We start from the raw sequence: 13,292 nt of genomic DNA on the forward strand, positions 1-13,292 counted from the left end.
AATTTTGGGAAAAAAAGTATATCCCCAAAATGATTGTTAGTACAAAATACAAAGTGGGCTAATAAAGAAGTACATGGTATCTCACTGCAATGTCAGGATGTTTTTTGGGTGGAGGCAGTGGCAATTAGATATATAATTCCCATACAATAATTTAAAGTAGAAAAGTTATTAATTATAACAATAATTCAATGAAATTAGAAAAATCACAAAATATCAGAAAACTTGATGGAACATAGTAGAGGTTCTAGCATAGTTGAAAATTAACAAGTGATGAAAATGATATGTATAACGAAGAAATGAGGAACTATTCTTTCCTCTTAAAAATTGTTTTATGTACTTTGTTGTTCATTCAATATAAAAAATTCACAGAAGCATTTTTTAGGGGCATTGAGAATATTTATAATCTTGTTTGAATACTTTAAATTTACTATTCAAATATAAGAAAGGAATTTCAATTGTGAAAATCTTTACTAAATTGAAATGTACTTAACCAAAACATCATTTTTGATAGGGCTACATTACTTAAATGAGCTAAATGAAACATATCAGTAACAAAACATTTCTACACAACAAATAATTACAAAATAAAGGAAGTTCCAATGAAAGAAATTGTTTATAATGACAATTAGTCAAATCTCATGTATCCAGATTCCGAAAAAAGTCACAGCAAGTCCAATAAAAATCAATGTAAACATAAAGTTGTCAGTAGATTTAAAATGAAAGATATGTTTCTTTACTTTCAATCTTTTTTCATTTCATTTCATTTTTTTTGCTTCTGTTATTAAGGGACAGAGATGCAAGCTTGACAAAAGGCAGAAATTTTTGTTTATTTACTGCGAAGCAATGATGGCCAGGAGGTAGGACTGCTATGCAGTCACTAATAATTTAAAAGTTTTCATGTCCAACTAACTCTGAGGTCTTTTGGGGGGATGAAATGGGGAAAGAAAGTGGGCTGCACACCCAATGTAGTAGGAAGAATGGTAGTAATGGTAGTTTTAGCTTGAGTTAAAAAATCAAAAGGCTTAATTTATCTTCCCAGATGTCCAAATGACTCCCTCTCCATCATACATGATCAAAGCAAATTGGAAAATTTTAGAAATATGACTAAATAAGAATTCATCCTGGAAACTTAACAGGGTTTCAAACTGGTGGTGGCCTATGATGGCCTATAGTAGCAGTGAGCAACTGCATTATTGCTATTGTTTGTCTTTCGTTCTTGAAGAGGACAACCATGTCATCAGGGAAGTGAGGTCATGCCATGCAAGTGACTTGGATTTAAGTGAGAGAGGGCTACATTCTACTATGGAACTATCTAAGTTCAGTGGCATGGCATGGATTTTTAAGCTAAGATCTTTAACAATTCTCAGTTTGACAGAAGCAATGCCCATTCAATGATTAAGGCAGGAAAGAAAAAAATGAAGAAAAGAATGCTCTTTTGTATAGTTAATAAAATCAGTCTGGGAGGGGAAGTCCCTCAGGGTTTCCTGGTCAAAACAGGAATAATTGTTATATACATTCACTCTGAGCCAAACACTTTTAACATCTAAACTTTTAACATCTAAAAACTAGACTGAATCAATTCATAATTAATGATTGAGAATGAAAAACTATAAAAAACCTGCTATACAAAAAGTATAAATGAAAGTATTAGCATCCTTCCACTTTTAAATGGACTTGTTCATTTTGTGACTTGAATTCATCAATTTTTATGCCTCAATTTTTCATAAAATTAGCATTGTCAAAAATGGTTTAAAATATTCTAACTTACTAAAAACAGGTGCTATACAAACACAAGGTATAGTTATCATTAATGGTAACAGGCAAATTCAATATAGACATCCAGGCTCACTTCTACATTATCTTTAATAAAGGTAGATGCCATAGATACAAAAATATTTGATATTTTATTTTAGGAATGATCTCTCCTCCCCTGGAAGATTTATTTTTTTTCTTATTTCTTTTTTGCTGAAACTAATATTATAGTTATTATTCCCTGAACATGAACCAACTGAATATATGAAGAGGTAACTCTTCATTCTTTATGCTATGTGGCCAAAGGAAGCTAATCTGAGAATGTTCTGTAAAAGGGGTAAATTTTGGATAAGAAGAGTCCAGGAGATGCAGGTTCAGTTTTCAATTTTTGTGGCTAAAAGCTTAGTTCTCAGTTTTTTGCTTAAGTTGTTTGACCATGTGGCAAATCACTTTATATCTAAGAACCTCATTTTCTCTATCTTTTAAAATGCAGATAACTACTCACACACTTCCTCTAACTCACAAGGATATTGTGAGGAGGAAATCACCATGCAAATGCAAGTTCTGGTTATTATTATATAAGTAGAAACACTAAATTAGGGAAGCTAGGGTTGACTGCAGAGAAAATTATAGGGCTCCTATTTTCCTGAAAACCCTATTCTCTTAAGAGCATGTCGGTTCCCTCAGAATATTTCCAATCTTCTATCCCTGCCTTTATGGAAAAAAAAAAACTTATCTATGATGTACAGCTTATAAAAATATTTACAATATTACTTCATTTATATCTGACTGGTATCATTGGAACATGAAATGTTGAAAAAGGGAACAACTCAAATAAAACTTATGTTGATCCCTAAGATTCTTCTAACTCTATGTTTCTGATCCTCTATTTTTAAAATTATTTTTTAATTGAGTCATTCCCCATTTTTAAAAAATAGAACAGAATGGAACAGAATTTCCTTTAATCCCATTTATATACCCAAATTCCTTCAAAAGTTCTACCATTACCTAAAGGATAAAAGACAAACTCTTCAACCTAGCTCTTAATATCCTCCACAATCTATCTTTTCTACCTACCAATTTCCTCCAGCTCTCTTTTCCACCTAATCGTACACCATATAGATGGTCATAAATCTAAAACCAGAAGAAACCACTATGTCCAATCTCCTGATTTTACAGATGAGAAAATTAAGACCAAAAGGTTAAGTGATACTAGTTAAGATTACAGAAGGATTTAAACTCAAGTCCTCTGACTCCAGAATCAGTAGACTTTCCTTCTGCATCATTCATTCTGTATTCCAGTGGATGCAAATTTCTCTACTTTTGCCCTGACATCTAGCTCCACACTTTTGTGTACATCATGTTGCATGCTTAGCATGAAACCTGTTCAGTGACCACTTGCTGAAAATCCTCCTTTCTCATAAGGCCCATCACTTGTAATAACTCCTCCATAAAGCCTTCTACAATTGCCCCCAAATGAAAGTAATACCTCATGAAGTCTGGTTATTAGTCTCATTGTCTTCATTTTCATTGTCTTAACTTCTTAGTGCTTATCACATTCTACCTTGTCATTTACTCACGTGCATGTCTTATTTTTCCTATTAGAGCAAAAGTTTGTAAGGGTGAGGATTATGACATTTTTAAAATCTTGGATCTTAAGCAATGCCCTGCTCATTTAACCTTTTCTTCATCAGTCATTGTTTTAAACACCTATTATTTTCCTTTGGAGTCATACCTTATTTTTAGTTTGGCAATTTCCTCTCGTTATCAGGCTGTCAAATCTGCTTATTATAGATTACACTCTCCCTTCTCTTTATTTTATTACGTCAGTAGAGTAAGTCAAGCTTATTAAGAATAGTATATTAAGACAATCAAGCTTATTTAAGAATGGTACTAAGAAAGGACCAGTAAAAATCTGAATAAAGGGCACAAGGGTTTTTGATAATCTGTCCTGTTGCTCAGCCTCCTCTCTTGGTTTGAGTTTATATTCCATGTCTAAAATTGCCAAATAAATGGAGTGTTACTTATCATGGATGTGACTGTTCATGAAACAGACATCTGTATAATGCATAAAATCTCATGAAAAACATATACATTGACTTTTATGTCAATAAAATTGATTCAGATGATCCTAAATCTATCTATATAACACACATTTGAAGAGACTGATTTGGAACAGTAAGTTTGAATTTATTTTTATACATCATTTCTAACAATTGAATACAAATATGCACATAAATAAAAAAGTTAAAGTGAAGGAGAACAAAATGCTTTTGTTTTCAGAACTTTATGACATAGAAATTTTGTATAAGCAAAAAATAATTTCTACCAAAATGAAATTATTTGTATCAATATTCAATCACACATTAATTTCCCTAATGATACTTTCATCTAATTTATTGTAAACAAAATTATTCCAAATAAACTAATATTAGAATAAATGTTAAATGCTTTGATGCTAATGTTAGCTTCTACTTTCTTATATGAGCTATTTTATATTTTATAATAAAGATGCCATTGACTTGGTGCCAAGCTTTATCATCTTATTTTTTGTAGCTTTACTGACTCCCTGATCCTAAAAAAAGAAGAAATAATGTTTATTTGGGGGTACTCCATCACTATCATGATAAAAGTACTAACTCAAATTAGCTGAATAGTTAGAAAAGTCAGTATTTGCAATGTTATAAAACCAGTTTTATATATTTCACTCAATTGACTAGCTAAAGGCATGTAAATTTAGCATCAGATTGAAAGAGGGGTTTTATGATATAAATTTGTGAACTTGCAAGTTCTACGACTTTATAAAAATTTTCAATTAAAAATCAATAGAGCAAATGGTTCTCATGGGATTATAAATCACAAAATGTTAAATCTATACAAGACCACAGAATTAATCAGGATAAGTGCACAAGATCTTTACATAGTTTGAGAAGCTAAGAGCAGAGAGAGATTTGAAGTTATCTAACTAAATATTCTTATATCTGAGACCTGAACTCAGATCTTCAGTAAGCTTTCCACTATATCTTGCTCCTGACAACATATCACAATGAATTTTATTTACAAGTATTCATTTCCAGTGATATGTTTACAGGCCGATTGTATAGAGGATAGGAAAATACAAACTTTTTAAAATTAATTTTATTATTTTATTTTCACAGATCAGGTATGACTATCATTGCAATTAAACTGTGTCCATCAGGAAAAATTTACAAATTATCAAGATGATGTAAATTGGATTATTTAAGCTATGATATAATATCAAGATATTAAAAGTTTAGTTATGATTTTATTAAATTTTTTAATAAAAAACATTGTCACCTATTTTCAAGTCTGCCTACATTTTATTTTATGTGTGGGTACATATGATAATTTAGCATAACTTTTTATGTAATCAAATATTAATTACAATGGACAGAACTATGAACTATAGCAATACTTTGAACTTTTAGAGGCACCAAAATAACATATATATATATATATATATGTATATATACATATATATATATATATATATATGTATGTATGAAGTCATGCCATCAAACCTTGGTCTCCATCAGGAACAAAAAGGGCACCAAGGATACAGAGAATATTGAAGGTACCTCTAATGTTGGTTTTGTTTAATCCTTCATTTTAGAAACCTAAACTTACAGAACATAAATGAATGCTAAGGAAGAAACAGCAAAATTAAAGGGAGACTGCCTGTTTTCTGTCTTCCTTTTGGGATCACATCATAGTGATTAAACCAGGTTTAATTTGTAAGACCACACTCATGCATAGTGTCTGTTTATCTGAGCAATGAGGTTACTCAGCTTTTTTCCAATAAACATTTTCTGAAATAAGTTATTGCTATTCATAAAGAACTCCTATTAAAATGTAATGTCAATTTAAGTTAGATTTGGTATAATATAAGGTAAATGAATAATTTGCTGCTTTCCCCACTCCTCCTATTTCTCAATTTCTTATCTAGACTGCTCTATTGTAGCTTTAATCTAGTTACAACTGTTCTTCCCCCTCCATAAAAAATGTCAAGAACAGTAGAGTTCTTCATTTTATTTCATTCTCTGTGGATATCTTTGACAGAATTGGTGGCCTAGGATAGTAGAGAATGAGAAGCTAGAATGAATAAGAGAGGTAACTATTCTTTCATTTCTCGTTATGTTTTCCCATTCTTAAGTATTTAAAAGGTACAAAGAGAAAACTCAGGTAAGGAGGGAAAAGGAGCTACTTTGGACTGGAATTTTAAATACATACAATAGAGTTTGGAATAGAGAATAAAACATTGTAGGACAAGGACCAGGATAAGAATCAAGATTTGGTGTGCCAATAGACTGAAAGCAGATGTGAAACTAGAGTGACAGCAAGAAACAAAACAAAAAAACTGACGTATATTATTTAATTCTCTGGGGTATATTATGCAAGGGGTTACATGACTCTGTATGTCTTTTAACTGTTTATGCTAAAAATGATATACATACATGTTCCACTGAAGGAAACACTATTGGTCCCAAATCAAATATGAATACTTAATATATTAACTCAGCAAATAATTTGTACTTAATAATCTTACTTCAATATATTTGAAAAGGCCACATGAAATTTCAGAGAAAACAATAGCTTAAATTGTGTGAGTATCTTTTAAATAATATGTCAGGAAGGACGTTTTCTTTCTCTCTTAACATATCATCCTGCTGCTGATGAAATACACCTTTACTCCTGCTGCTCAGCCTATGCCTTTCTCTTTTCTTTCTTTTCTTCCTCTTTCACTCTTAGTTTTTGTTGTGAAACTAGGGATTTTTGTAATTCCATTCTTTCAGCTCTGACTTTGTGCTAGGAGTTCAAACCAAAAAAAACTGTTCACTTTAAAAATACAAACTTGATTTTTTTCATATATTCTTGTGGGAGATATGAAAATGAATTCTGATTAAGTTAGACCCTACCTATCTTAAATATAGAACTTATTGGAGGATCCAATATCAGGTCATTGTTAACTCCCTCTCACAAGGTCCGAGTCATTAAATGATATTAATACTATTATTGGTAATTTGAATGATGATTCCAAGGCATAATCAACTTATATAGAGTTAAAATTCTCTCAGAATATTAAAAATAAGATAGAAAACTCCATTTGTGATCAGCTGAAGAAAATGATCTATCAAATACAATAAGCATTTGCTTAAAGACAAAAAAAGTGAAAGCCCTTTTAGGAAGTATATGGAATTAAGATAATAATCATCCAGGAATGAATTGTGAACCATAAACCGAATAAGTGAGTCATTATTTCAAAGACTAACATGATGTTAGAATCATAAAAGAAGGTATAGAAGTGCAAGAAAATCATCTGCTGATGCAATTAAATTGAAATTGTTTGATGATACTGTTTTAAAGTTCTATATTCGGTACCATAAAAAAGAGGTCTGACACTAGAGTCAAAGAATCTGGACTTGAATCTTGGTTCTTCCACTTAACTACCAGAATAATTCTGCAAGTCCTTAATCTCTATTGGTTTCAGTTTTCTTATCTGTAACATCAGAAGATGGACTAGATGATCTTCAAAGTACCTTCTAGCTTAGAATATAGGATCCAACGAACTCTAGAAGAACATTTATTAAACTCTGAAACAAGTTGCCAAAAAAGGGCACTGACATTCTTTTTCTGCTAAGTATTAATAATGCAACAACCATTAAAACTGATACCCCAAGATGCTGTCTTGCTCTTAAGAGGCTTGACAATGGGATTGTATGAGGTTCTACACAAAAATGCCAATAGTCCAAATACTTCTCACCAAATAGGTGCATTTTTCTTGCTCCAATCCCTTCATACAAGTATCCCCTTTTCAAAACTTCCAGTGCATGGTTAAATTGAGTTGGTATAGTTTCCACCTTGCCCTTTGCCAGAAGTAAAAATCAATCATGTTATTCTGGAGCAACAGAGGAGGGATGGAAATAAAAATAATTTTCATTTACATCATTTATAAAATTAAATGTAGATAATAAATACTAAAGATTACCAGACTAAACATTTTTCTTAGCATATGCTTTCAGATATAGTAAAGCAGTGAAGCATATGTTGCAAATAATTAAATGAAAGGTTTACATTTGAAGGGGGAAGAGAATACATTTTCATTCTTGGAATAAATAAAAACATTTTTGGGACAAATGAAAAAGGAAACAAAGACCAAATATAAAAGGAAAGAAAGTTGAAATTAGCTTCTATGAAAATCTAGGGAATCAAGAGGCAGAAAAAACTCCTTGCTGGAAACAGTAAATCTTATTTAGGACTTTCTTCTGTAAATTCTAAAACTCTCTATCATAACAAGACCCTTTCTCAAAACAGAACTAGAATCTTAGCAAACAAGATTATAAAGAAGAAAGTGGACTTTGGTTTAGGTAATGTCAAGGACATATAATTTTCACATAAATATGTTGCTGTCATTTCTTTAGAAGTTGAACTTTTTTCCCCTTCAAATTGTAAGTACTCATACACATTTCCAAAAGTAGAGATCAAAAGTAGGGGGAAACTTTCAAATAACTTTGGGTTCTACTTAAACTACAATTCACTGATTGAATCTTTAAGGAAATAATTGTTGATCTAAATTATAAATAAACATTTAATAGGATATATTTTAAATATGCAGTTAGTCTATAAAGGTCACTTTCCCAGTACAACTTTGAGAAAATTAACCGATAACTGAAAAAACTGACAACTCCCTATTAAACCACAAGTCCACTTTCAATTCTAAGGGGAAAATGTTTGGTCATTTTATTAAAATCTAAGACTAATTTACAATTTTGTCAGATTGTGTTTAAATTAGGGCAATTGCAATAGAGACTGACCTCAAATGAATTACTATAATTGGCTGGGTGAAATGCTGCCACTGAGGTCACTATTTCAGTAGACCTTCTAAAAACATTCATTCCCTATGTAAATTGTTTTTCTTCATCTGCATAACTGTTATATCTCCCCCATTCCCAATATCTTAGCAAACAAAAGGATATAAAAAAATACTCCTAATGAAATTTTAGCAACCAAATTATATGACCTTGTATTTATATAGCACCTTGCTCCAAACAAAACTCATAAACATTATGCTTTTAAGCAAGGTACCCCTACTGAATTGTAAACCTAGATTATCTGGAGTTGCCTAAGATGCACTTCAAAAAGAATATTTACTATATAATGAAGCAGAAATAAGTAATAAACTGACCATCTAAACAGACCATTTCAGTGTATTCTTTACTTTCAGGAAACTTAAATGAATGGAAGAAAAAAAAATCTGTATCAGTGTTCCAAATTTCTCTTCTAAAGTTATTTTCTCAGTATAGAAATTTGTTTTTACAAAATGTTTAAATGACATTCTTTGTTTTGATAAAGCTGGGGAATGTCCATAAATGTTTAATACACATTTTTCAGTACAGTGAAGTCCAAATTTACTATGCTTCAACTACTGAAAAGAAGACTTAGGTGATACATAAAAGAAATTATTGTCTAAAAAAAGAAATGTTATTTCAATGTCATTTTAATCCAGTGCAAAGTGTTATACTCTTCTCTCAAGTTCTTTAATAGAAGAGTCCCATTCTCTGTCTGGGGATTATTTAATCATCAGGTCCTACATAAAGCAAAGGACTTGGAAGAGATGACAACTCCAGGAACTATTTATGTTTCTTTTTCGCATGTGTATGGAGATAAATACATGTAATAATATAAATGTTTAAATGTATATCATCCACATACATAAGTGAAGCTAACTTACAATATCATTACAAAGAAAAACAAAAAAGACCCAAACCCCTCAGGAAATGCCTCAATTATCAAACAATAATCCATAAAACAAAATTTCAAAGCAATCAAAAACATAGACAAGCCCTAGAGCACAGAGTGAACTGTAGTCCATTTTAATGAGTGACATACATGTTATAACTTTTATTTGTTACAATTAAAATGATCCCCTGAAAATCTTTTTTTTTTTTCTGACATTCACTAGGTGAGCTTTCACTAATCATTGTAAAGAGGCTTGGGGAAGACAACATATCCTTTGATAAGGGTGAGTATTTCATCTTTAAAGGCATGCCCTCAAATTAAGTGATTAATACATTTCATTTTATTACACCTAATTTTGAAACTGCATCATATTTAACCTTATCATAGCTGAAAATTACCTAAAGCTAAACCCTATTGGAAACAATGAATTTAAAATCACTCCTGCGGGTGAAATTAATTGAAATTCTAGTGTTCCAGACCCTATTTGGTTGACACTGCTATAAAAGGACAGCTGTAACTCTTGTTTGCTGTAGTGCCCTCTAAAGACAAGATGGGCATGATCATAATCAGTCCATATGCAATTTATTTTAGTCATTTAAGCTGCTGGTGTTAGGAAGCCTTCTTTAATCAATAAAGAAAACCTTCAAGTACAAACTTTAATTGACAATGGCTTCACCAAGATAATCAATTTAAAACCTACTTAACAGAGCCATTGATGGGAAGTGGGTAGTCAAGCTTTCAACACCGTCTTTCAATTTTACTCTGCAAGAACTTCTTAAGACTTTAAAGGGGCAGTCTGAGGCTGGGGATCATAACAGGCCCAGTTGTAATTTCCACTTCTCTTTATCACTATGCTGATAATATCTACTGGCCTCTATGCAATTAATTGAATTTAAAAGATCCAAAAATTTTGGGAGCGGGTGGTGACGAGGTTGGGGGAGGAGTGTTTGGGTTTTTTTTTTTGCCTTTTTAAAGGAAAAAGCCATGATTTAAAAAGAGGGTTTTTTTCTCTTTTTTTAAAAAGGCAAAATGCCAGCCCCAAATGAAAGTATCAACACCAGTCTTTCAAAAATAAAAGCCGTTCAGTTTACCAGCTCAAATTTAGTAGGACAAAGTGTAAAAAACAAATCTAAAGCCAAGTGAAGAGCGTCAGGGAAAGGGAGAAAGGAAAAACAACACAAAATCAAGCACATAAGTTCCTCAGAATTTAGGAAAGGGGGACCAAAAGCTGCTTCTTAGAAGTGTTACTAATACAGAAAGGGACACATCCGCCCAACGTGATGAATTTAACTAAGATATGAGAGGCAGGAAAATAAGGAATGAATGGAGCGCAGCACTTGCTTGCCTAGGACAGAAAGTGAGTTTACCTGTTGGGATAGCGAACCTGAAGTAAAGATTTGTAGGAGAAATCTAAGCTCTGCCTGGCTCATTGTTCCAGGGCATAAGGGTGAGGGGTTAATATGAGAGTGCGGATTCAGCAAGGGAGGGAGAGGAAGTCTGACTTACTTTGAGCAGCTTGCAGCGGATTTGAGCGGAGACCATGTGGCTGTTTCTCAGGTTGCCCACTCGGAACATGAGTGTCAGCTTCCCGTCCCTCATGGAGATCACCGAGTGCTCACTGAACATAAGGGTCTCCGCCCGCTTCTTGGGCTGGGACATCTTAATGAACATGCAGCCGATCAGAAAGGCGTCCACGATAGAGCCTAAAATCGACTGAAAGAGGAAGAGGATGATTCCCTCGGGGCACTTGTCCGTGATGTAGCGGTAGCCGTAGCCGATGGTGGCCTCGGTCTCGATGAAGAAGAGGAAAGCCGAGGGGAAGTTGTAGACATTGGCCACGCAGGGCGTGTAGTTGCCGACGTGGGCTTTGTTCAGGTCTCCCCGGGTGTAGGCGATCACCCACCACATGGACGCCATGAAGAGCCACGCCACGGTGTAAGTGAGGATGAAGATGAACAGGTTCCAGCGCCACTTGAGGTCCACCAGGGTGGTGAAGAGATCGGAGAGGTAGCGGCTCGTCTCGCTGCCCAGGTTGCCGTGCTGCACATTGCACCTCCCGTTCTTGTCCACGAACCGCTGCCGCTTCTTCCTGGGGACCAGCTGCTGCTGCTGCTGCTGCTGCTGCTGTGGGGGTCCCTGGCCCTGCAAGCCCGCGCTGCTGGACGAGGTGGTCACTACCTGGTAATCGTCCCCAAATTTCCTGCGGAGCGCAGACATAATACGGGGGAGCGGGCCAGATTCAAAAAGGAATGAGGCGCAGGAGCGAAGCGCTGCAGACCAATACCAACAAGGGGGAGGGGGGAGTAGGAAATGAGAGAAGCAAATGGAGAGGAAAGGGAGGAGGGAGGACACCCAAGCAGGTATCCTAAGTCCCTCACCCCCCCCCCCTTCCTTTCCTCTTCAGGTACGATGCCTTGGCACCTCCCCAGGGACAAATTCCTTCTTTCTGATTTGAGTCCTAAAAGGGGGGGGGGGTGTTGATCTCCCACTCCTAACAGGAGAAACGCAGGCAAGGACAGAGAGAGCCCAGTTTTACCTTTGTATAATTAAAGCTCCTTTCTCCCTTCTTTCCTCTTCATTTCCCCTTACCTTCTACCTCTTTTCTTCACTTCTCCCTTCTTTCAATTGCACCCTCAAGTTGCAATAAAATCAAAACATTAAAAAAACCTACTCCCACTCTACCTGCAAATTAGCTGAGCAGCTAAGGGCTGAGCTGCCTCCCTGGACCCTCCCCCCTCCCCCCAAAAAGCCACGCTCTTCCCTGCTGCTGGTGTCAGTCTCACCGCTCCCTTCCACTCCCAGTTCCTATCCTTCCGCCAAAATTGGATACAAAGGCATGTCTGACCGGTTCTGGTGCGACACCCGCAAAACGCCCCCCTTCCTTTGGTCTCAGGAGATCGAGAGAACAGAGCAGCCCCTTTCTCGCAGGCAAATCCAAGACTACCCCCAATTCGACGTCCGGGCAGGCTCTCAGTAGGGACAGCCAGGGCTTTTCAGCTGGACCCCAGAGTGGCACATGGGCCGCCCCCCGCGAAGAGACGAAGGGACTGGCAGTACCAAGCGCCGAGATCTAGATGAAGGAGCGCCAAATTGAGGGGGGGGGGCGGTATTTAGGAGGGGGGGAGGAGAAAGCAGCAGCAGCGGCGGCGGCGCCTTCTCTTCTCAAGAGCCTCTCTTACTCCCAGGTTGTTTTCATCATCGCCCCCACTTTTCCTGGTTTACCACGTCGGGTGCCAGGGCAGCTCCCCCATAGCAAGCCTGGTCCAGCCCCCTCCCCCCGAAGGGATCCTGATGCGCTGAGCACAGCGGGACCTGAGGGCTGAGCTCCTGGTTTCACAGCATCTCTTCTCCCCCCCCCCCCCCTTTTCTTGGCAAATTGCAATGATTCTTTAGTAGGGAGGTTAAAGCTGGGAGCTGGAGATCAGACTTTCAGGTCAAAGGGAAATGCTGCTCCACTCTTTCCTTTTCAGAGTAAGATTTACTTCCCTCCTTCAACCTACCTTACCCCTTACCCTTTGCTGAGAGAGGGAGGGAGAGAAGGAGAGATAAGGGAGGGCGGGAGAGAGGTGGGGGGGAAGGGGGAGAGAGAGAGAGAGAGAGAGAGAGAGAGAGAGAGAGAGAGAGAGAGAGAGAGAGAGAGAGAGAGAGAGAGAGAAGCAGAGGGTCTGTGGGAGTGTGGTGTTGGTGCGTGTGATCAGCTGCAGAGCTCAGCTGGCCCCGCCTGTCCCAGCCTTCCCCCAGTATTCCAACAGCCTGAATTGCACCTCCGCTCCTGAGTTGAG

The 13,292-nt window shown here is 36.1% G+C and overlaps 1 protein-coding gene across 2 annotated transcripts in view; it reads right to left on the minus strand.

Annotated features, from left to right (window-relative positions):
- The window catches only part of KCNJ3 (potassium inwardly rectifying channel subfamily J member 3), a 185,058-nt gene extending 172,224 nt beyond the window's left edge, over positions 1-12,834 (minus strand). The window contains exon 1 of one of the 2 annotated variants that reach the window (XM_074215958.1): positions 11,017-12,830. In XM_074215958.1, coding sequence (XP_074072059.1) covers positions 11,017-11,727 — 711 coding nt within the window. In that variant the 5' untranslated portion in view covers positions 11,728-12,830. Of the gene's footprint in view, positions 1-11,016 lie in introns of both variants that reach the window. The other variant, XM_074215959.1, reaches the window with a different exon arrangement.
- Positions 12,835-13,292: the final 458 nt, after the last annotated feature.

The sequence above is a fragment of the Macrotis lagotis genome, chromosome 1 (genome assembly GCF_037893015.1).
Source record: "Macrotis lagotis isolate mMagLag1 chromosome 1, bilby.v1.9.chrom.fasta, whole genome shotgun sequence".
Classification (NCBI taxonomy): domain Eukaryota; kingdom Metazoa; phylum Chordata; class Mammalia; order Peramelemorphia; family Peramelidae; genus Macrotis; species Macrotis lagotis.